At 58.6% G+C, this 23,444-nt stretch overlaps 2 protein-coding genes across 2 annotated transcripts in view; one reads left to right on the top strand and one right to left on the bottom strand.

Annotated features, from left to right (window-relative positions):
- PDE1B (phosphodiesterase 1B) overlaps nt 1-12,168 on the top strand; it is a 32,066-nt gene extending 19,898 nt beyond the window's left edge. The window contains exons 3-16 of the mRNA XM_055125755.1: nt 255-368; nt 1,538-1,720; nt 1,907-1,973; nt 2,613-2,729; nt 5,420-5,560; nt 6,099-6,199; nt 6,306-6,431; nt 6,555-6,656; nt 7,645-7,765; nt 8,075-8,156; nt 8,481-8,589; nt 9,058-9,188; nt 10,180-10,299; nt 10,984-12,168. Of these exons, the coding sequence (XP_054981730.1) occupies nt 255-368; nt 1,538-1,720; nt 1,907-1,973; nt 2,613-2,729; nt 5,420-5,560; nt 6,099-6,199; nt 6,306-6,431; nt 6,555-6,656; nt 7,645-7,765; nt 8,075-8,156; nt 8,481-8,589; nt 9,058-9,188; nt 10,180-10,283 (1,498 nt within the window). The 3' untranslated portion in view covers nt 10,284-10,299; nt 10,984-12,168. The remainder of the gene's footprint in view (nt 1-254; nt 369-1,537; nt 1,721-1,906; nt 1,974-2,612; nt 2,730-5,419; nt 5,561-6,098; nt 6,200-6,305; nt 6,432-6,554; nt 6,657-7,644; nt 7,766-8,074; nt 8,157-8,480; nt 8,590-9,057; nt 9,189-10,179; nt 10,300-10,983) is intronic.
- Nucleotides 12,169-13,065: 897 nt separating this feature from the next.
- On the bottom strand, nt 13,066-22,223 carry PPP1R1A (protein phosphatase 1 regulatory inhibitor subunit 1A). Its single transcript, XM_055125756.1, has 7 exons — nt 22,008-22,223; nt 18,294-18,354; nt 17,400-17,437; nt 16,348-16,411; nt 15,512-15,646; nt 13,960-14,066; nt 13,066-13,198 (listed from the first exon to the last, which is right to left on the bottom strand). Exons 1-7 carry the CDS (start codon nt 22,089-22,091, stop codon nt 13,193-13,195), a joined length of 495 nt encoding a protein of 164 aa, XP_054981731.1. The 5' UTR covers nt 22,092-22,223; the 3' UTR covers nt 13,066-13,192.
- Nucleotides 22,224-23,444: the final 1,221 nt, after the last annotated feature.

Below are 23,444 nucleotides of genomic sequence, written 5' to 3'. Positions count from 1 at the left end.
AATCAGGTGGGGATTCAACTTTAGGGCTTGAGACAATTCTGCGGCCGTAGTCTGGGATGAAAACCATTCGCAGCTATTATGGTTCCTGTTCAACTAGCAAGTGATTGACGAAAGACAGGCAGCTTCTGTAAAACATCCCCTATTTGAAGGCGCCTGGTTTTCAGGACAAGAAGTTGCACCTAAGCATCTTGCTGTCTGTCTGTCTGTCCCCTCACCCCCTCCACGCCCCCCCCTTCCCATTTCTCACCCCTTAGGCTGCGCTACATGGTGAAACAGCTGGAGAACGGGGAGGTAAACATTGAGGAGCTGAAGAAGAACCTGGAGTACACGGCATCCCTGCTGGAGGCTGTCTACATAGATGAGACGCGGTGAGAACAGCAAGCTGGGGTCCGGGAGGGGAACTCCGGTGAGAGGAGGAAGGGATCAGACAGACACACGGACCTCCTCCGGGGGAGGCAGGGGGCTGCGGTGGAGAGGGCCAGGCCTGGAGCCAGGAAGAGCGAGAGGAAGGGAAAAGCATTGGGCAGAAAGAGGCAGAGAGACAGGACGGTGGACACCCCTAAGCGAGGACCGCAGCGGAGCTGGGGGCCTCCCCGCTCACAGACCTTCTGGGTGTAGAATCTTCCAGACCCGCCAGGGCCCAGTCTAGGCGTCACGGGGCCTGCTCGTGAAACTTGGCAAGCGTGAGCTGGGATTTCGATGCACGTGTAAGGAAGGTCCAGGCTGGATTTCAGACAGAGGAAAAAGGAGTGTTGCATATTTCCCCCCCGGATATTTCATGCGGATTCCGTGGTTGAAAGGATGCTATTTTGGGCATATTATTCGGTTGACTCAATTGTTTCGTTAAAGTTAATTTCACAAGTTTTTTTTTTTTTTTTTGACTTTTAATGTGGCTCTGCGAACCTTTCCAAATGACTCAGGCCTAGGGCGACAGCTCAGAGGGCCTGTGCGCTTGCTTCACCTGCGGGGGGCCTAGGTGTGATCCCTGACAACCATATGGTTCCTGGAGTGCTTTTAGGTGTGGTCCCAAAGTGAAAGCAAAAACAAACAGGAGACTTCCACGGGGCTTGCATTTCATTTCTGCGGCCCGATGGTTCTGCTGTCGAACTCTCTCGACCCGTGGTACTTCGTGTCTGAGCGAACACTCCCAGACTCCCTCCCCTCTCCCTCACCTTTTTTTTTCCTTTTTGGGTCACACCCAGTAATGCACAGGGGTCACTCCTGGCTCTGCACTCAGGAATTACTCCTGGCAGTGCTCAGGGGACCCTATGGGATGCTGGGAGTCGAACCCGGGTCGGCTGTGTGCAAGGCAAACGCCCTATCCGCTGTGCTCACTCCAGCCCTCACCTGTTTCTTTATTGGACACACGAGACAGTGACGCAGAGACCAGGAGATGGAGGGAGAGAAGAAGGAAAGGGAGGGCCAGTTGGGAGCGAGGCGCGTGCCAGGGACACCTGGCGTGTGTTGGACCCAGCGAGGATCCTGGGGCCTTCAATCACTTCAATCACAATCTTTCCTCTGTGCCTCCCTTTCTCAGGCAAATCCTGGACACGGAGGACGAGCTGCAGGAGCTGCGGTCAGACGCAGTGCCTTCAGAGGTGCGGGACTGGCTGGCCTCCACCTTCACCCAGCAGGCCCGGGCCAAAGGCCGGCGGGCCGAGGAGAAGCCCAAGTTCCGGAGCATTGTGCATGCGGTGCAGGCGGGCATCTTTGTGGAGCGGTGAGCCTTGTGCACCCTCGGGCTCCTGCTGCCTCTGGCCGCGTCCCCCTTTCCCAGCCCCCCCCCTCGCTTCCCCTCAGGCTCCACCAGCTCTGGATTGCTCCAGACCCCACCCCACTCCCCAGACACCACCCCACTCCCCAGACCTACTTTTACACCTGGGGTCTTTTCGCTCTTCTCCGCTAGGATGTTCCGGAGAACGTACACCTCCGTCGGCCCCACTCACTCCGCCGCTGTCCTTAACTGTCTCAAGGTAATCTCTGTTGTTTCCTTTTTTCCTTTTTGCTTTTAAGGTCACACCCAGCGATGCTCAGGGGTTACTCCTGGCTCTGAGCTCAGGAATTACTCCTGGCAGTGCTTAGGGGACCCTATGGGATGCTGGGGCTTGAACCCAGGTCGGCAGCGTGCAAGGCAAACAAACGCCCTACCTGCTGTGCTATCCCTCCGGCCCAATCTCTGGGTTTTGGGAGAAAGGAGAAGTTTGGGGGGATGGGAGGGCCCTGGGGCCTTTCAAACTCTGCTAAAGCGGTGATTTGTTTGCCTTCCTTTACTCTCTATAGGGTTCAGGGGTGCTGACGGTAGGTGGGGGTCCACCTTAGGACATGACACGTGTGAGGCACGTGTACTTCGGCTTAGGCTTTCTCCCGGGTTCTCACTTTCCCTTTTAATCCTCATTCCCGTGTCCCCCAGACAGTGGGTGCCTACTTCAGAGGCGAGCCCCCACCTTCCTGCCTCTCCCAGACAGACAGAGGCTCCGGGAGAGAAGCGGCCCACTTCATTCCCCTTGGAATCTCAGGGACCCTTGCGAAGCCTCACGGCTGCCCTCGAGGTTTGGGGGGCAGGAGGGCTCCATGCTGGAGGCCGCCTGCCCAGTTCTGTTGTTTGTCCATAGAACCTGGACCGCTGGTGCTTCGATGTCTTCGCCCTGAACCGGGCTGCCGAAGACCATGCCCTGAGGACCATCGTGTTTGAGCTGCTGACTCGGCACAACCTCATCAGCCGCTTTAAGGTTGGATGGATTCTCCAGGCTGGCCACTCTGGTTCTCAGAGAACTGCCGGGGGGCGGGGAGGGGGTGGTCCCAGGCTGCTGCCCTGGGTGGCTGCATCAGGAGGCTCTGCCCAGGCCCGCCCTGGAAGGAGCTGTCTCTCCCTTGCTGCGCTCCCAACCTCTGGCTCCACTTAGTCCTCAGGGAAAGGTCTTCGTCTGCACCCTCTCACTGTGGATTTTGTGCTTTCTTTTCCTTTCTTTCTTTTCTGTTTTGGAGGTCGCACCCCGTGGTGCTCAGGGCTGATTCCTGGCTTTGTGCTCAGGGATTACTCCAGGCAGGCTTGGAGGACCAGATGGGATGCCAGGGAATGGACCTGTGTCCACCCGTGCAAGGCAAACGCCCTCCCCGCTGTGTTATCTCTCGGGACCTGTTCTATCCATTTTTGCCTTTGCCAGGAGTTCACCTTCCCGTGTCAGTGGCCTTTTGTGTGGCCTGTGCCTGCTGGAGCCCAGACATTGTCAGCTGATTTCTGGGGGCTAGAGTCGCCATTTTCAGTGGGGCCAGGGAGGGTTTGTCCCCGGGCTGTTTTCTGGAGGGGACCAGCTCCTGGCCAAGCTGGGCAGAGTCACATGAGGGGAGGGTGGTGTGTGCATCCCATTGACTCTTCAGTGTCACCGCCAGCAAGAGGAAGAGGGGATTAGGCGCCTCGCCAGGGCCTGGAGGGGGAGAGAGTGCAGTGCAGTGGGTAGGGTGCTGGCCTGGGTTGGATTTCCGGCACCGCATACAGTTCCTGAGTCCTGTGAGGAGGGATCCCTGAGCACAGAGCCAGCAGTGAGCCCTGAATCGACCACCCAATGTCGTGCCCCCTCCCCCTTCCCCTCTCCTCCAAGAATCCTCGCCAGATCCCACACCAGGAGGGCTTGTCTGTGAGGGGCAGCATCTGGATGGGCTTTTCTTCAGAAAAAAAAAAACTTGAAAGTGGAGTGTGAGGGGCCCGAGCGATAGCACAGCAGGGAGGGTGTTTGTCTTGCACGCGGCTGAACTGGGTTCGATTCCCAGCATCCCATATAGTCCCCCGAGCACCGCCAGGAGTAATTCCTGAGTGCAGAGCCAGGAGTAACCCCTGTGCATCACCGGGTGTGACCCAAAAAGCAAAAAAGAAAGGAAAAGAAAAGAAAATGGAGCGTGAGGCAGGCTACAAGAGCCTCAGTGGGGATGTTTGGTCAGTTAGGTGGGGTGGACAGTAGATAGTAGAGTGCAGGGCATGTCGTGAGGGGCCGCGGGGGCAGAGAAGTCCAGCTGGAGGCACGGGCCCCAGCCAGGGCTTTGGAAGTTCCTGAACGCTTGCAGCCTCTCTCCGCTCCCCTCCGAGACGTTAGTGGTGTGTCAGCTTTTCCTTGACCCTTGACTTTTTGTACAAGAACTCCCAAGAGGGTTTCTAGAACTTTCCCAATGTGCTCAGTTGGAATTCTCCTCAGGGAGCTCCTGCAGCTTCATTTTCTTCCCTCGAATCCTGCCCTCCAGGATAAGAATAGCAGATCTTCTTGGACACATTTCCCCAGCCCGTTTCTTTGAAGCGGCTGTCAGACATATCCCAGATTAAATTGTGTCCTTAGCTGGAAGGAATGTGTTTGGGAGACCCCAAGAGCAGTGGCCTGGGCTTGGGTTCAACTGTTTTGTCTGCTTTGCTGCGGGCAGAGAGAGCAGCGCTGGTTGCTTTCCTGTCTCTCCCGCCCGGGGCCCCAGTTGCAGCCGCCCTTCCTAAGCTCCTGTCTTGGGCACCCAGTGTTCCTGTGTTCCTGTCTTGGGCACCCGGCCCCTCCCCTGCGCCGCCCCTTCCTTCCTTTTAGGGGCACCATGGCAACACAGAAGCCAGGGTAGTCGTCATGGAAACAGTCCTTTAAAATTCCCTGAATTTGGGGCACAGCCCTCCAGGGGTGGGGGTGGAGGCTGTTAGGGTCTGACTGATGAATCTTCTGTCTTGCCACTATAGTTCATATCTGCTGTAGTTACCCCGAGTCCTGAACTCGTCCAGTCCTGGAAAACACAGGGGCAGGTGAAGACACCTTCCCTGCCTTCTGGGGGCCTTGACCCTCCCAAGGGAAGGAGACAGACACACCCCAAGGATGGATTCAGAGACAGAATTGAGAGGCACTGGGCAAAGCTGTGCCTCTTGGTGTGTGTGTGTGTGTGTGTGTGTGTGTGTGTGTGTGTGTGTGTGTGTGTGTGTGTGTGTGTTGGAACTAGTCGTCTGGGACCACTTCTCAGAAGAGGGGGTGGTCCACCTCTGACCAGAAGGCTTCTCTCTAGGTCATCTTACTCTTTCCCCTGCTTCTGAGACTGTCTATGTGGAACTGGGCTGGGAATGGGGTGGAGCGGTTTGAAGTTAGGGAGGATGGAAGCTTTATTTCCATTTCTTAAAGATCCCATGGAAAATAATAAGTACGCCCACTCTTTACACTGACAAAGTGCCTTGTACTTAGCTCATTAAATCTAAGATTGATGCCATTTGCCTCACTCTGCAGGAAGTATCTGAGGCACAGGAGAATCATGACTTGCCCAAGGTCACACTGAGGGGCTGGAGCTGGGTCCGGGTTCCCCTGGCTGCAGAGCCGGGGTCGTGTCCCTAGGAGAAAGAGGGCTTTGCTGATCTCAGCCGGCCCATCTGTCACTTGCAGGAGCCTCCACGAGTGTTTCCTTCCTCCTGCAGATCCCCACTGTATTCCTGATGAGTTTCCTGGAGGCCTTGGAGACAGGCTATGGGAAGTACAAGAACCCTTACCACAACCAGATCCACGCAGCCGATGTCACCCAGACAGTGCATTGCGTCTTGCTCCGCACGGGGATGGTGGTAGGTGCCCACGGACCTCCCTGGGTTGGGATGCTCTGGCTGAAGCACCAAGGAGCGTAGACTCTATCCCATTTCCACTTTCCTCTCCTTAGCTCCTCTCCATGGGCATCCTGGGGCCTTTACAGCGGCATGTTGAATTTACCCACACTAGAGAATTCCCTGGTTTGCGGGCCCTGACTTCAGGGGCAGGGCTGAGGTTCTGTGGCAATGCAGTCCTTTGGGATGGAGGGCAGGAGAAGCTGAGACAGGTTCCTGGCTGCATTGGCTCACGTTGGCTTGAAGAACGTAGGGGCTGGGCTTGTGTGTGAGCTTTGAGGACTTGACTGGCATCTTTTTTTTTTTTTTTTGCTTTTTTTGGGGTCACACCCAGCGATGCGCAGGGGTTACTCCTGGCTCTGAACTCAGGAATTACACCTGTTGGTATTCGGGGGACCATATGGGATGCTGGGAATTGAACCTGGGTTGGCTGCATGGAAGGCAAATGCCCTCCCCGCTGTGCTATCGCTCCACTCCTTGACCGGCCGTCTCTTTCCCCCAGCACTGCCTGTCAGAGATTGAGGTCCTGGCCATAATCTTTGCTGCAGCAATCCACGACTACGAGCACACAGGCACCACCAACAGCTTCCACATCCAGACCAAGTGAGGGGAGGAGGGGGTGTCCTGGGGGGGGCAGCAGGGCTGGGCTGGGGAGGGAGCAGCTTCCATACTCCCAGGGGGCTGGACCCGGCGACGCTCCACTCTGCAGGTCCGAATGTGCCATCCTGTACAACGACCGCTCTGTGCTGGAGAATCACCACATCAGCTCCGTCTTCCGAATTATGCAGGATGACGAGATGAACATTTTCATCAACCTCAAAAAGGATGAGTTTGTGTAAGCAGAAGCTGGGAGTGGCCATCCCTATGAGACCTTCCCTTCACAGATCTCCCCACCCCCCCCACTCCGGGCTGTGTGTGACGGAGGGATCTGATGGCATCTCTCGGTCTCTCCGTTCAGTGAGCTGCGAGCGCTGGTGATTGAGATGGTGTTGGCCACCGACATGTCCTGCCATTTCCAGCAAGTGAAAACCATGAAGACGGCCTTGCAGCAGCTGGAAAGGTGGCGCCTGGGTGTGCGGCTGGGGCCGGGCTAGAGGGGTGTGTGGCTTGAGAGGCAGACCCAGAGGGCACGGGTGTGCCAGGAGCTCGAATGTGCATATAACTGAACTTGTGCCTGACCTGTGTGCATGTGGCCGTGGATGGAAGCAGCCTGGGAAGCCAGGTCACTGGGCAGTGCTTTGATCGAGGGTCCTAGGAGGGACATGGTGTCGAAGCTTCAGGACAGGCTTACTCTGGAACGGTGGGGAAAACATCAGACCCTCTGAACTCATTTTTCAGTTATGAAATGTGAGCAGGATATGTTCCCCGCTCCCCCCACCCCCCCACCTCCCGGTCCCTTTTCATGACAGTTTGCCATCAATTCCCACTCTCACAGAGCAATTGGGAGAGTTGTATGCGTTTTTTTTTTTTTAAAGCACAGTACAAATGACATAATCACACCTAACGTTGCTTGTGAGTGGGTGGGAGTATATAAACGTGGGTGAGAGAGAATGGACTGTTTGTGTGCCTGTCCCGAAGGTGTGTGTTAATGTGTGGTGTGTGTGTGTGTGGGAGGGTGAATGGTGTCAGCGTGTTGCCGTTGAGAATAATAATAATAACAATAATTATAATAATCAAGTTGTGGATAACATCCACTGAGCACTATTTAAATGCCAGAAACACTTCCAGATACTTATGTATTTCTGTCGTTTCATTCTCAGAATAACTCCATGTGGCAGATTCTGTTATTATTTCTCTTTAGAACGGAGAGAGAATGAAAGATGGAAATTCTAAGTCCCCTGCTCCCCATCCCACAGCCAGCGCCTGAGAGGTTTCGTGGGGCGTCTTGCAGCCCGGGCTGCTCCCTGTGCGTGCCAAGTGTGCCCCCGTGTGCAGGATGGGGGTGTATGGCTCTGTTGGAATGACCCGAGGGGGAAGTCAGGGAAAAGCTCTGGGTTTCTTTCCCCTAAAAACTCAGTCTCCCCTGCCTTGCCATTTTCCTGGACCAGGATTGACAAGTCCAAGGCCCTTTCTCTGCTGCTCCACGCCGCTGACATCAGCCACCCCACCAAGCAGTGGTCAGTCCACAGCCGCTGGACCAAAGCCCTCATGGAGGAATTCTTTCGCCAGGTAGTGTGGCCGCTCTGTCCACCCACTGCCCATGGGCCCTTTTCTCCCCTGTGTTCCCCAGGTGCCCTGATCCTACTCCAGGTCTTTCTGCAGCCTCTGACCTGACCCTAAGCCCATGGACTAACAATCCGTCATTATCCTCAGCGCTTAATAACAGTCACCGACTGTGGCATTCCACTGCACCCGGCTCATTTCCAACACCACAGAAACGCCTCTCTTCCCACAATGCCCTGCCCTGTGAGCTTCACCCCAGAGTCGGGAGTGCTTCTCCAGCTTCCCCCCTCCTCCCATGCCTGCCTTTGCCCCTAGGGTGACAAGGAGGCCGAGCTGGGTCTGCCGTTCTCTCCGCTCTGCGATCGTTCCTCCACCCTGGTGGCTCAGTCCCAGATTGGTGAGTGCCCATTCCTACAGGAGCCTGGGAGGGGATGCTGGCTGGGCCTGGGCTGGGCTAGCATCCAGTTTGGTCCCTCAAAACTATCCTTCCTGCAGAGACCAGAGCCTGGAATTCTGGGGTAGTAGAGGCCCAGGTGCTGTGAGTGAGGAATTTCTCTGGGGTCTAAAGATATCACCCCAAAGTCCCACTGGGGAGTTTTCAGGCCCACGGCAGCTCTCTAGCCTGTTTTCCATGCAGCCAGGCACAGGGCCGTACCAACCAAGCCCTCCAGCTGAGACACCTCCCTTCTTCCCCGTGCCCCGCCCCACCACCTCCCTGCAGGTTTCATCGACTTCATCGTGGAGCCCACGTTCTCTGTGCTCACCGATGTGGCTGAGAAGAGTGTCCAGCCTCAGACGGATGATGACTCCAAGTCAAAAAGTCAGCCCAGGTGAGGTGTGGCGGATCCTGGGGTGAGGGAGGGATTTGGGTGCCCTAAGAGTAACCACTCACAGTGAGGGCTCACAAGCCTGCTCTGGGAGTGGGGAACGAGGCTACTCCAAGCCCAGGTGTCCCTTGATTGCTTGTCACCCCCAAGAGTGGGAGGAGGAGCCTCATATGTGGTCTGTACCCATGTTCTCCTCTGCCATGTTTTTATTTTTTTTTGGTCTTTTCTTTAGCTCTGACTGAATTGCCTCTTGCTAATCTTGTTTTTACTTCTTAGGAGGAAAGGTGTGGAGAGGGAGGGGGTGAAGATGGGGAAGAGGGACAGGGACTGGCATGGGGGGCACCTAACAAAGGGAAAAGAAAAAGACAGCTCCCCCCAACTCTCGCAGCCCCTCCATACTTAGGGCTGTGGAGGTGAGTGGGAGCAGGCTGGGTCTCACTTCTGGGGTCGGGTGGGGGACTCCCTGTTTAGCTTCCAGTGGCGCCAAGCTTCTTTGGATGTGGAAGTGGGAGACCCGAACCCTGACGTGGTCAGGTTTCGCTCCACCTGGACCAAATACATTCAGGAGAACAAGCAGAAGTGGAAGGAACGGGCAGCAAGTGGTGGGTGCCACAGAGGGGTCCCATGGGGAGGGGAGTGGTTGTGATCCTGTGGGGGTGAGCCTGTGGGGTGCTCTGTAGTAAGGGGCCCTGTGAGGAGGGGTTCTGTGGGGAAGGGCCCTGTGGAGAGGGTTTCAGTGGGGAGGGGTTCTGTGGGGAGGGGTTCTGTGGGGAGGGGTTCTGTGTGGACCAGTTCTGTGGGGATCAGTTCTGTGTGGAGAGCTTTGTGAGGAGGGTTTCTCTAGGGTGGGGTTCTGTGGGGAGCCATTCTCTGTGTGTGTAGGGGGCGGTTCTATGGGGACCAATTCTATGTGGAGGGGCTTTGTGGAGAGGGGTTCTGTGGGGAGCTGTTTCTGTGTGAGGGGTTCTGTGGGGATCAGTTCTGTGTGGAGGAGTTCTGTGGGGAGCCGTTCTGTATGGAGGGGCTCTGTGGGGCGGGGTTCTGTGGGGTGGGGGTCTGTGGGGAGTGGTTCTATGTGGCAGGGTTCTGTGAGGCTGTTCTAGGGAGGTGTTCTGTGGGTACCAGTTCTGTGTGGAGGGCGGCCGATGGAGCAGGAGTGCAGCCATATTCCTTAAGCCCTGAGTCAGCCCTGCCGAATTTCTCACTGGGGAGAGTCTGAGCTGCTCAGACTCAGACACAGGAAGGACTGACCAGCAGATTGATGTGGGTTGTCCAGAACGGGGTGTTGAAGGAGGATTCGGGCAGTCATAATGCATACCCCAAGGGAGCCTTTTTCACACTGTGCTTTGAGCGTGGTGTCCCGCGGGTTTGGGGGTCCTGGGGATCCCAAGCGGGGAAATGTCTGCCTTAGTGTGGGAGTTGAGGGCGGTGGGTTTTCGCAGGGCTGAGGGGGCCCTCCTGGAGCAGGGGTGTGGGTTGACCGTAGCTCTGCAGGAAGGCAGAATCATGCCCAGGCTGCTTACTTTACCCAAACATACTTCTTGGGTCCCGGGGAAAACTACCACCCCAACTTTCTTGATGTCCTGTCTGCAGGCATCACCAACCAGATGTCCATCGATGAGCTGTCCCCCTGTGAGGAGGAGGCGCTGCCCTCCCCAGCCGAAGATGAGCACAACCAGAATGGGAATCTGGACTAGTGGGGGGCCGGCCCAGGTGAGGGGTGCCTGGGGTCTGGGGGGCGGAGGCAGCGGCCCCTTCTAGTCAGCCCTGGGCTCTGGTGTGTGTGTGTGTGTGTGTGTGTGTGTGTGTGTGTGTGTGTAGGGTGAGGGCTCCTTCCCTCTTTCCAGGCAGGAAAATGGAGTCAGTGAACACAGAACTGAGCAGGGAGTGAGTGGGAAGTGGGGAATTCCTCCTACTGCTCCTGGCCCAGATTCTGCAGGGAGAAAGGAGGTAGTTCCTGGGGCCGGAGCCATAGTACAGCGGGTAGGACATTTGCCTTGCACGTGGCTGTCCCGGGTTCGATCCCGGCATCCCATATGCTCCCACCCCTCCCCCACCAGCACCACCAGGAGTGATTCCTGAATGTAGAGTCAGGAGTAACCCCTGAGCATGTCTGGGTGTGTCACCCCCACCCCGCTCCTCCAAAAAAGAGAACCACAGCCCACACCAGAAAGGACGTAGCTCCTGGGGCCTGGGAGCTGGAACACTCGTTGCCAGCAGGACTAAGGAACCTCCTCTGCTGAGGTCAGCTGGCCATGGCTGGGCTCGCTTTGCTCAGCCCCTTGCCGGGCACGCCCCCTGCAGGGCGTTGTTGGAGTTGCGGGTTCTGAATGGAGATGAAATCTGGCAGGAGCCCGATGCACCTCCACCCCCCACCCAATCTCCCTCTTCCCCCAGGTCCTCACCGAGTGCAGAGTGTCCGATGTCATCAGCACCATCCATTGGGACCGGCTCCCCCATCTGCTCCAAGGGAGCACGGAGCTCACAGAACCGATCACCCCTGTAAAGGCCGAACGCCAGAGACTGGGGTGCACTTCAACCTCCCGGCATCAAGACTGGGGTGCTCCAGGCTTCCCACGGTCACTGTGCCCATCCTCCTGCCTCCGGATGCCCCCCCACAGCCAGAGGGCTGGCTGAGGAGGGCCTCCCGGAGGCTTCCCGACGCCTGGGGCAGGGGTCCGAGCTGCCAGCCCCCAGGCCCTCCCCACCCTTTTGGCCTCCAAGTTTCTAAGCAATACATTTTGGGGGTTCCCTCAGCCCCCACCCAGATCTTAGCTGGCAGGTCTGGGCCCTCCTTTCCTTCCCCTGGGAGGGGCTGGAACAGACTCGAAAGTGGGGTGAGGTGGGGTGGGGGGATTTCCGAGCCCTCTGCGTGGGGAGGGGAGAGGGTGCCTTCAGGGCCTGGGATCTGAGGGGCAGCCTCTTCGCCCCACACCTGCACTGCTTCCGCCCCGCCTCGGCCCACCCCCAGCCGCCTGCCTTCTCTCCTGTTCTGAAATGGCACCGGGGGGAGGCGAGGAGCCAGTGGGAGCAGGGCCTGAGGAGACCTCTCCTAGGGTCCCCAGGTTCTGGGGCCTGAGTCCCTTTTGCCTCCTTCCCCACCCCCCGGGGCGGGAGGTCCCATCCGACCAATGTCTGTAAAGTGCTTGGAGAAGCTCCCCCCCACCCCGCCGGAGGACGTCTCTTAGGGGTGCAGGCGGGAGGGCCGCTGGGTGGGGTGCAGGGTATGTGAGGGGGGAGTGGATCCAGTGATCCTGTGTGGTGGATGGAGGCGATCTTCCCCCTTCCCCTCCCAGCACCGTGGGGTGGGGACCCGCCGGGTGCTGCCCGTGCCCTCTGGGGTGGCCCCTCCCCCCAGCCCTGCCCTCCTTCCATGTAAATACCAACCATGCATTGTACAGTGGGCCCTGGTGGTGTGACTCCATATTCATGGTCTCTGAGACCTGCCACCTTGACACTTGTCCCTCCTGACCCAGCACAGCGCGGGGCAGAGATGCATGTGATGATGCCCCCCCCCCACCCCTACCTTGGTCTCCCAGAACCCTACTATAGCCAGAGATCAATAAAAGGAGACCAGGCTTGGCTGTGTCTGCTGTTTGCTGGGCGCCGGCCCCCAGGATCCACGAGAATCTGCACGAACATCTACCGTGTGTCCCTGGGGCACGTCTTGGGGCGGCTGAGGCCAAGAGCTGAGGGCACACAGTGGAGCAGCAGTGTGGGACCTTGTCCTTCTGAAGTTCTTGCGTCTCCATCACAGGCTTTTCCAGTAAGGGAGGAGGGGAGGCACAAACCCGGCTTTTCCTCCTCTCTTCTCCTCTCCACCTCATGGCAAGACCAAAGGCAGTGAGTCTGTCCATGCTTGGACCCTCTGGGACAAGATTCCAATTCCTAGCAAGGCCATTTCTTAGCTCCTGCGTTTACAATGTGTGTGTGTGTTTTTTACTCATGGTTTGGAAAAAGGGAGGTGATTTCCTTACTGTCAAGGGAGGTGCACCTTCAAATTGCAGGCAGGGACGCCGAAGCTTGGAAAACAGGTGTATAACAGATCACCCTTCTCAGTCCCTCATTCCCCAGGAGAGGGCCAGGGTGCAGTTCCCCCTCTTTCCAGAAGATGGCACCCAAAGCACAGCTACAGCTAGACAGGAGTCCTCCAGAACTAGGGGAAGTCTCGAGGCTGCAGGTGGTCTCATCTTTTCCAGAATAAAAGAGAATCTGGTCACCGCTCCTACTTTGTACCATGGGAATTAGTTCTCCCACCTGTCTGCTGTTCCCCCTCCTCCCACATCTTCCTTTAGGGCTTTGCGGGGAGCAAGGGCAGGGTTATTAGGGGGGTGGTTTCTCCTGCCCGCCTGCCTCTCTGTTTATTTCTGCTTTCCAGGGGCAGCAGAGAAGCAAGGAGGGCTGTGAGTGGTGGGCTGCAGAGAGGGTCGGGAAGTCGGGAGGAATAAAGATAAGTTGGGAAAGAAGGACCATGCCAAATACCTAACACCAAATTTATCACTTTTTAAAAACAAGATTTTTCCCCAAAAAGTGAAGAAATAAGAAACAGATCCAGTGTCCATGAACTCCCAACAGCAGTCTTGGTTTTCGCTTTCCTCTTTTCTCCTCAGACCTGTCGTGGGGGAAGGGAGCAGAAAGAGAGAGTAAGTGGGAGGTCAGAGGTCATGCTGCCTAGCCCCTCAGCTCGCTGGGCTAGCCTCTAACCCCTGATGCCCACCACCATCCTTGCCTCTTGTTCATCGACACCAGGAGGTCAGACCTCAGGCCTGAGCATATTTCACAAATGCCTTCTTCTCCCTGCCTGCTCACGTCTCCCCGGGCCCGACAGGCGAGGCTCTCCCATTGGGTTCCAAATGCTCTTTATCAGAGAGTCCCTGGTCTCGGGGAGTTGGGGAGCCAGGGGCCCTCGTAGAGTTGAACCCCTACCCCTCCTGCTGCTGCTTAATCCCAGTTCTCATTCCCTACCCAAGGAAACACAAATCCTCCAACCAGAGACAAGCGCTTTGAGGCAACTGAGGTTGGGCCGGACCCTTTCCTCGAAGCCAAGTCTTAGCTTCTGACCTGTCCATGCTGTCTGCTCTCCTGTGGATGGAGAGCCCAGTCCGGCTCTTTTTAAAAAAAATTTTTTTATTAGAGAATCACTGTGATGTACAGTTACAAACTTATGAACTTGTGTGTTTGCATTTCACTCATACAGTGATCGTTTACCCAACCCTCCACAAGTGCCCATCCACCTCCACCAATGATCCCAGTATCCCTCTCACCACCCCCACCCCATCCCCCACCACCCCACCCTGCCTCTGCAGCAGGGCATTCCCCTTTGTTCTCTCTCCTTTTGGGTGTTGTAGTTTGCAATACCAGTCTGGCTCTTACCGAGTCGGCTCCCTGGGAATCCAATGGTGGGGTTTGGGCTGAGGGTTCCTCTGTGCTCTGTTCCTCATCGCCCTGCTCCTGAGTTTTAGGGGTGGATTCTGCAGGCGCTACAGAGGAAAAAGGGTGTTGCAAGAGAGAAAGTATTCATAAGGGCTGGAGAGAGGGTGTATGCCCCAAACCACAACATTCCCAGGACTCCAAAGGGGAGCCCAAGCTGGGAGCAATTGGACAAGACCTACTGGATTTTCTGGTCACAGTTTCTTCTTCTCCTCCTCTGCTACACTGGTTGTGCTCAGGGCTTAATCCCGGCCCTGGTTCAGGGATTACTTGTGACAAGTAATCACGAGGGTTTGGAGGACCATACAGGGTCCTGGGGATCGAGCACCGGTCAGTACCATGCAAGGGAAGCACCTTATCTTCTGTACTATCTCCCTGGCCCTCTGCCACCAGGAACTTAAAAAAAAAATCCCTTAAAAAATTTAACAAGATGGGGCTGGAGTGATAGCACAGTGGGTAGAGCGTTTGCCTTGCACGCGGCCGACCCGGGTTCGATTCCCAGCATCCCATAGGATCCCCTCCGCACCACCAGGAGCAATTCCTGAGTGCAATTCCAGGAGTAACCCCTGTGCATCACCAGGTGTAACCCAAAAAGCAAAAAAAAAAAAAAAAACTAACAAGATGTATGTGTGTACAAGCTTAGTGGGTGGCTAATCCTGAGCTGAAATGAATCTATTTATAGACTGTCTTTATTTCACTTAGGGGGACTTTATTTCTTTGCAGAAGTATTAATATATTTGATTTCAGGGTGTTCTTCTGGGGGGGGGGTCTTAGGTAAGATACAAGATATGTATGGCGTCATTGTCAAAGTTCTCAGTTTTGCGTCGCAGCTAGTAGAAGGCACCGCAGACGTGCGGAACCTGACCGGCTGCAGCTTCTGCTTACCGCAGGCTTTGTGTGTGTCAGCTGCTGGGCTAAGAAAGTCTCGTTTAATTTTCGCAAACAACCTAGTGAAACAGGGGCCATCATTTTAGAGACTCAAGGTGTGGGGCTTAAGAGTCTGGCAAAGGCTGGAGCCTGGATTCTAGCCTGAGCGAGCGGGATGGTGGGCAGCCTCCCACGACGCCACCAGGGGGCGCTCTGAAGCCTAAGGTGGGCGGGGCGGTGTCATTCAGGAAAGGAAGGCAGAAGGGAGTAAATTTGCGCTGTCCAGGCACACCCGACTCCTTTGGAGGGTTTCCTGGTTTCCAGCTGCTACCGCTAGCTTCCTGCTCCAGCTTGGGTGATGCGCTCTCTGGGACCCGGGGCCACCCCAGTCTGGACGTATCACTGTGTCACTGTATCACTGTCATCCCGTTGTTCATCAGTTTACTCGCGCGGGCACCAGCAACGTCTCTATTACATTCACTCAGCCCTGAGAATTTAGCAGCCTCTCCTTACTCATCTTTCCCAATGATTGGAGGCTCTTTCAGGGTCAGGGGAATGAGAGCTATTGTTACTGTCTTTGGCATATCGAATAGGCCACGGGTAGCTTGCCAGGCTAGCCTGAACGTACCGTGTGCTTTCCTTGACTCCATGTCTGTGATCCCAGGTGGGCAGGACTCTTGGGTCCCCGTGCTCCCGGCGGCTCCCTCGGGCTCCTCCCCTTGCTGCTGTTGCCCCAGGTGATGTTCAACCATCATCTGCAGCTCTGGGGACACAGAGGAAGCGAGGGAACATTTGACATGACCGCCCGGAGTCTCCTCTGGGGACGCTCGCCCTGACATCCTTTGGGCTGTGCTCTGACTTGTTGGGTCTCTGAAATCAAACAGGGGGAACCTTTTCCTAGACAACGAGGAGGGAGGGACTCCAACTCGAGGAGAAAATGACTTCCTCTGCAGAGAAGGGCGGGAGCAGCGCCTTTCAGGACAAAAGATCAGGGCCGGGGCAAAGGAAGTGGTTTTCTGCTCAGTCAGAGCCCTTGCCTGCCGGGCGTGAGGCCCTGGGGTTGATTCCTGGCACTGTAAAACAACTACAAAGAGCCCTCCTAACTCAGAGTTACAAAGTCTGGCATGGGGGTGGTAGAAAAAAAAAAACTCAATTTGACATTCAAGGAATATCAGGATGCCATGGGTGGGCCTGCCCTGTGCGGATGAATTGACACATTTTATTTGATTGAACTGCCCTGCTGGGGGGAGTCTTCAGGCCTCAGGGGGTTAAACAGGTTCTTCACCACCACTGGCTGTCCAGGGACACGGCTGGAAGCTGGCCCAGGTCCTCTCGCCAGGACCCGGCTATGAAGAAGGCGGGCTTGAGTGAGGGACCTTCCCTGGCCTTGCACCTGTGCCTCAGGGACTCTGAGCCAGCCTCAGGCTGGGAGGGGAAGAAAGGGAACGGGAGGGTCTTCCAAACCTTTCATCGTGGGTGTGGTCCTCGTCACCTTCTTCCGTTGCCGTGGAGACATGGCCAAAGTGGACTGTGAAGGACACAGAGTGTGGGGTGGGGGTGGGGGTGGGGGTCAGCCCCTCCTGCTGTGTTCGGGTTGGAGACCAGGGGTAGATGTGGGTTTCAGATAGTGGGGGAGGGAAGTCCCGCCCTCTCAGCCCCTCCTGCCACAGGTGAGCAAGGAGATTGGTGCATGTACACATATGCACACGGAGGGGGGGATGTGCAGGAAAGAGGGAGTCAAAATAGCACAGTGAGTCTGGGGTGCGGGTGTGGAGTCTCTGAAGCAAAAATGCCCCTTTTGTGAGTATGGGTTGAGAGTTTATTTTGTTTTTTTGGGGGGGTCATACTTAGGACTGACTCCTGGCTCTGGGATCATCCCTGGTGGGACTCAGGGGGACCATTTAGGGTATCAGGGATGGAAAGCAGGTTGGCCACGTGCAAGGCACACGCCCTAGCTGCTGTCCTATCACTCTAGCCCCGAGGCTGAGAGTTTGATCCCTGATGCCACCCCCATGTACTAAGCACAGCGCAAGCAGCTCTGCAGTTGGGGGTCCCCGGGGGCTTCGACAGAGGGAAGTGACCTCTGGCACAGAAGCCAGGTGTGTGTGAGCACCTCAACTGCAGGACCCCAGCAAGCACCACAAGTAAAGGGACAACCCCTGGTGAGCACCAGGGCCGGGTGTGCGAGCCTCAGTCAGGCGTGTGGCCCTCTGTCACAAAACACAGCAAGGGGGAGGGATGGAGGACAAATAGGTCCTGTAGGGGCTGGAGCGATAGCACAGCGGGGAGGGCGCTTGCCTTGCACGCGGCCGACCCGGGTTCGATTCCCAGCATCCCATCTGGTCCCCTGAGCACCGCCAGGAGTAATTCCTGAGTGCAGAGCCAGGAGTGACCCCTGTGCATCGTTGAGTGTGACTCAAAAAGAAAAGAAAAAGGTCCTGTAGATGGGGTGGGGGGTCTGAGGAGGGACCCTCGGAGTCTTGGGCTCCCTGCGCGTGTGGGAGGGGCGAGCTCACCTTGAGAAGCGGGTTGGGGATCCTGTCCTCATCGATCTCTGGGGGAACAACCAGAGAGGGAGAGAGTGAGGACAAAAGAGCGAGGTGGTGCCCACACGGCTCACTTCCCTAGAGGTGGGGGGCCCTGCCCTGCCAGCAACCTCCTTCCTGATGGGCCCGCTCAGCCCCCCAGGGGCCCTGGTGACTGGGGGGCTGCTCCCCACCACAGGCTCCAGCTCTGCTGCTCCGGCCCCAGCTCCCCTCCACACCGCTGGTCTGTGTGCTCGAGGGGTGCCGGGGTTCCTGATGGCAGCTTGGTCCTTCCGCTGTATTCTTCCTGCTCCGAGTGCTCCCAGCCCTGCCCCACCCCGTTTGAAATGGGTGAAGCTGAGCAGCCCCCTGGGCTGGGAGGGCGGGCGGCAGAGACGCCTTTGGCCACTGGTAGGAGACTGGGCCGGCCCGGCCTCTTGGACTCCAGCTTCCAGTCTGTGCTCGGGCCAACGCCGCTGATTAGCCCCGAGCCCTTGTTCTGTCCCCAGACTGCAAGGGGGACACGGGTGACCCAAATCCCAGCTGCTCCCGAGCTGTTTCTAGCCCCCCTTCCCCTCCGGGGACTGTGAGGAGGCTGATGGAGGCGGGCCCTCCCCCTCCCAGCTGTCACTGCCTCTGGGGGTGGGGGCTGCGGCAGTTGCTGGAGAAACCTGGAAGGCTGTTGCCGCAGCAACCGGCACTCACTTGACCACCTCAGTTCCTGGGCCGCCCAGAGCCAGGTGGTCGCGTGCCCTCGCCAGCCAGCGTGGCCCTGCCAGCCTTTTCTGCGCATCTGGCCACCAGCTTCCTGCCCGAGCCAGCAGCCCCCTCCTCTCCCCGGGCTCCAGGGGGCCCCATCCTGTCAGCACCCATCCCTGGGGTTACCTGGGGATGACTGGTCACTGGTCAGCACGAGGGTGGCAGGGGTGGGGCGGCGCCTCCGAATCTGGGAAGAGATCAGGTGCACGGGGGTGCATCAATCCCCCTCCCAACGCCACCCAGGGCGGCTAAGTGGGCCCATGGCCACATGCCACATGCCTCGGAACCTGCTGTCCCAGGCAGCTGATCATCCTCCCCTGAGGACCCGAAAGACCACCCCTACTCCCCTCCCCCCAGCCCTTTCTGCCTGTGCCTCTCCCCAAGGCCTGGGTGCGCCTTTCCATCCCACAGCTAAATGCATCGATTTCTGGTCCATGGCCTTCCGTCCATCCTGGATCAATGGTCAGAAATAACCTGAGAGGGCTCCTGCCCCTCTGTCTCCCGGCCTACCCCCTCAATGGGCATTAACCATTTGTGGGTCAACCCTTGCAGAGACTGCCCCCCTCTGTCTACCTAGAGGTGGGGATATGTAGGGTCCTGGCAGGTGACACTGTCGCTGTCCCTGACACAGGGCCTTTGGTTGGGAGTTAGAGTCTGGGACATCCTTGTCATGATAAATAGACTCCGATGAAGAGCGCTCGCAGGACACGCGGCAAGATCTAAAGCTGAAAAATTGTATCCTGGATTCTGGGTCCCTGCGAAAGTGACTTACGTTAAGCTGATTGGCTGCCGGCCCCAGAATCCCTCCCCACTGCTGTTCTTTTGTCATGCCGCCAGTAAAGTTGGTTGCAGTTGAAGTCGGTCCAAGGACTCTTGGGACATTTGGTTTTCCCTTTCTCCAGAGGATTTTTAGAAGCTCGAAGTGAGGGCAACGGTAGGGTTGGAGTTCCTTCAGGTCCCTCCGGGCAACAGCGGGGAGGGAGAGCTAATGGAGCCAGGACAAGGGCTAAAATTATCCAGGACCGAGAGGGTAGGGTGAAGCCACTGAGTGATCAACGTGGCATCTCCGCCTGTCCGTTGTTTGCATCATTCCCACGGGGGCCTGGCAAGATGCAGGCCCTTCTCGACACCCAGAAAGCGGGTCCCAGTAGGTAGCGAGAGGCAGTGTTAGCTCTGGCTCTGCCCAAAGAGGAAAGGGAGCACACGGGAGGGGGTGTTGGGGAGGGGACTGCCTTCCCAAGGTCATCTGGTGGGGCTGGACTGCAGGCTTTGCATGCAGAAGACCCAGGTTCCAGTCTCAGCGCTACACGCATACAGTCTCCCAAGCACCTCCCAGAGTGACTCCCGAGCACTGAGCCTGGAATAGGTCCTGAGCACAGCCCGTGTGGCCCAAAGACCACCTCACCCCTTACTAAAAGAGAAAGAAAAGAGAAAGGGTCGAGGGATATCTGGTTTGGGTGACATTTCAAGGTCCCTGGCAGGACTAGTACTGTGCGTGTGTCTGTGTCTGTGTCTGTGTGCACGTGTGTGCACATGTGCATATAGAGACACACATGGGCCGCAGGAAGAGCAGATCTGGGTCAGCCTCTGATTGTTCCTGATACCCATGTGCCAGGGGCCAGCGGGCAGACACATGTGCTTCATAAAAGTGGGCAGTGGGCCAGAGCCATAGCACAGCAGATAGAGCACTTGCCTTGCATGCAGTCAACCTGGGTTAGAGATCCCCGGGACCCCCTATGCTTCCTGGAGCCCACCAGGAGTGATCTCTGAGCACAGAGACAAGAGTAAGCCCTGAGCACTGCTTCTGGGGAGTACCCCCTCCCAAAGTGGGGTGTGCGAGGGGCATTGTTTTCCTAGGGTGGGTTTCCTGTTTCTTTCCTGCCTCGGGGGGCGAAGCTGTACAAGAGTTAGAGAGGGGGTGGGCTGGGTGCAGTGGAAATTGGGAGCTGGAGGGTGATGGAAGCACCTGAGGGGGAGCAGACTCCTTTCCCTGCCTCAGACAGGACTTCCAGGCCCGAGCCCCTGGGAACTGCGGGGTGCTCAGTGCGGGACAGAAGTCAGACTTTCTGGCACCTCGACTGCTAGGAAGCCATCGATGGCTTCTTCCCTTTCTCTTAGATCCAGCGCTCAAGGGCACCTGGAACCTCTGCTGCTGATTTATTCCCAAACCAGTCACCCCGCGGAGCGGGTCAGGGTGGCCGCTGCTCTCTCCCCCTGCCTCCCTCCTCCCTACCTGGGCTTCTAAAGCCTTTTTCAGCCTCAGGACGGTGGGGTCAGGGGCTCTTGCTCCCCCCAACACTGCAGAGCGTCGAGACTACCCCAAATAACACTTTTAGGTGCAGGAGAAACCCAGGCTTCCGAAGGCTGAAGAGAGGCCCTCCTCTGCCTCCCAGACCCCTCCACCAGCTCCCCCCTCAGCCCCCCCCCCCAGCACACACCACCACCTGCGTCCTCTAACGCAAACAGAGGCAGGTGTCAGCTGCTGGGGCGGTGGGGGCCGGTTCTGCTCTGAAACCTCAGCCCTCAGGCCCACACTCCTCCACGCTTCTCTTTCCAGGTGCTTCCCCCCAGCTCTGCAGCCACTTGCCGGACCCGGGGTACCACCACTCTCTCCATCCTCGACCCCGGGGTACCACCACACTCTCCATCCTCGACCCCCGGTTACCACCACACTCTCCATCCTCGCGAGGGCGAGGGCTCAGTGTAATCTCTCCCGCTGTCCAAGGGCGACGCTCCCAAATCCAGGTGGGGCTGGAATGCAGGTACCCAACCCCGCACCGGGCCCCCGGGAGAAGGGACCGGCGTGAGAGAGTGTGAGAAGCCCGCGTCCCCCTCCCAGCCAGGTTCCATCTCGCCCCAAGAGGTCACAAAGTTTCCAGAGGTGGGGGGGAGGGGGGAGGAGGGAGGCTGCGGGCGGGGGGTGGTGGGGTGGGACGAGACCCGAGCTGGTGGGAAGCGGGTCATTTCTGGGGGTTGTGGGGAGTGCCGTACTGGCGGGCGGAGGACACAGGAAGATGGAGCAATAAGCAAACGAGCAAATATTTGGCCGCCGTGGCGGTAGTAGGGAGCGCGGCGCTGGCTCCCCGCACACACGCTCGGCGCGCCGAGCCGCCGCACACTTGCTCACACTCCGCCGCCTCTGCCAGGCTGCTCCGGGCTAAAAATAGGCTGGGCCAGGGCCCTGACTCCCACCCCCCGAGCCACGGTCAGCACAGCATCGCTCGGCGGAGCCCCCCGCCCCAGAGCCCCTCGCCGGGGCTTCCTGGGGCCACCGCCCCACCCCACGGCCGCTCCCCTCTCCGAGGACAGGAGTTGGGCAGAGACCCACGTGTCCCGATCGCGGCGGCCAAAGGGCCGCTCCCCTACCCCTACCCCACGACCCCGGCCCTTCCCCGCCGGGTCCGGCCAGCGCGCCCCCCACTTGGAGGAGAGGGCCTGGGAGGGCGGGTTCTCTTCTTCGAACTCCGACAGCGCCGGTGCCGGGCATCACCTCTCCGCACACCCTCCCGCACTGCTGTCCCTTCGGCGCCCGCGCCCGGTTCGGACCCCGTGGGGGGTCGATCGGGTGCGGGGTGGGGACGCAGGCGGGCGGCAAGGAAGAAGGGGTCGTGTCCCCCGGGGGCTGGGAGGCAGAGCGGGACTCGGGCGGGCACCAGCGCGCGGCGGAGGAGGGGGAGGGTAGTCTCGGAGGGGGCTTTGGCGGTGGGGGAGGGGAGGGAGGCTCCCCAGCATCCCCCGACCCCCGGAGCATCCCCCCCCGGCTCAGGGAGGGCGGCGCCGGTGCTGGGCTCCCGGGTCCTCCGCGGGGCGAGTCCCCGGCCGCCCCGCCCTGCTCCGCACCTGCTCGGCCGCCTCGGGGTCCAGGTGCGGCTCCAGCAGCGGGACGGTGAACTGGATCTTCCGCGGGCTGTTGTCGGGCTCCATGGCCGGGGCGGCGGCCCCCGCGCTGCGGCGGCGGGAGTCGGGGCCGGGGCGGGCGCGCTCGCTCTCGGCTGCGCTCGGGCGCCGGCCCCAGCCCGGCGCGCTCGGCTCCCCGCTCGCGGCTGCCGCTCCCCGCCCGCGGCCCCGGGGACTCTGCGGCCGCCGATTGGCTCCCACCCGCCCCTCCCGGCCCCCTCCCCTCCCCCAGAGCCGAACCTTAACCCCGTCGTGGCTGCGCCGCGGGCGGGCGGGGTCACCGCCCCACCGGGCGTGGCCGGGGCCCGGAGGTCCCCGATCACCTACCTGGGGGGGGACCCAGGTATCCCGAGTCCCGCACGAGGGGTGGGGGTGGGGGGCGGTCCCCGAGAACTTCTCTGAGACGGTGTGTGTGTGTGTGTGTGTGTGTGTGTGTGTGTGTGTGTGTGTGTGTGTGTGTGTGTGTGTGTGTGTGTGTGTGTGTAGGTGGTTAGGGGGGCTGGGGGACTGGGAAGAGGAGACAGCACAGGCGCACCGAGGGGTTCCTTCGGGATCCTGGCGGGAGAAGGTGGGGGGAGACGCAGGGATGCAGCAGCAGGGATTAAGGTGCGATGCGGAGAGGGACTTCCGTGGCGAGTCTAGGGCGGAGGTGAAAACTTGGAGGAAAGTGTGGGCGCTGCGCCCCTGCCGCAGCAAGTGGGGGGCTGCAGAGGCCAGAGGGTGCTGGTGCGAGTGGGTGGAGGGCTCAGGGAGCCGGGACCATCTGGGGCTCGGCAGCAGGAGCCAGGGGGGCGGGGAGCCAATGATGCTGTGAAAGAGATTTCTCGGTCTGCCTGCTGAATTATGGGGATCAGCAGGTGACAGGCTGCCAAGGGGGGCCGCGGTGGGGGATGGAGATGGAAACTCCTTGGGTGGGGTTACAGATGGGGTTTGGTTGCCAATTCGTCTCTCTGCTGAACAATGAGAAGGATGTGCGAGCTGGTGGGGTGGAGGTTAGCCCGGCCAAGAACTTAACCATTTGCGGTAGGACTCAGATGTCAGCCAGTGCTGATAGGAGGGGGGCGGGGCAGGATGTTCCTGGGGGCTGCTGGGCTCCTGCCAGAGGCTGAGGAAGGAGACTGAGGTGCTGGAGATCACCAGGAGCAATGAGGGGTGATCTTTGTGGAGGAAAGAAGGAGGTAGGCCAGAGGGCTCAGGGGTCCTGAGGGGGGCTCAGGACCAGGGATCTGTTTCTTGACCCTAGATGGAGCCCTGGCATGTTCCATGCAGATTTTAGGTCTCATCCTGTCCTTGAGAGGTTGCTTCAGCCCTTGTGTCTCTCTTCCTCCTGGCAGCCGTACCTGGCCTGGATTTCACATGCTTGCCCCCTTTCCCCCGCCA

The sequence above is a fragment of the Sorex araneus genome, chromosome 2, assembly GCF_027595985.1.
Source record: "Sorex araneus isolate mSorAra2 chromosome 2, mSorAra2.pri, whole genome shotgun sequence".
Taxonomy (NCBI): domain Eukaryota; kingdom Metazoa; phylum Chordata; class Mammalia; order Eulipotyphla; family Soricidae; genus Sorex; species Sorex araneus.
The sequence above is the reverse complement of the archived record's forward strand: the minus strand, read 5'-3'. Positions and strand labels throughout refer to the sequence as shown.

What these genes read in the sequence shown, in the direction of transcription:
- PPP1R1A (XM_055125756.1), bottom strand. Translation starts at nt 22,091, where the DNA reads ATGGAGCCCGACAACAGCCCGCGGAAGATCCAGTTCACCGTCCCGCTG. An exon ending in CAGTGACCAGTCATCCCCAG is followed by an intron (nt 17,438 to 18,293) that starts GTAACCCCAGGG and finishes TTGTTCCCCCAG; the next exon opens with AGATCGATGAGGACAGGATC. An exon ending in TCCCCAACCCGCTTCTCAAG is followed by an intron (nt 16,412 to 17,399) that starts GTGAGCTCGCCC and finishes TGTCCTTCACAG; the next exon opens with TCCACTTTGGCCATGTCTCC.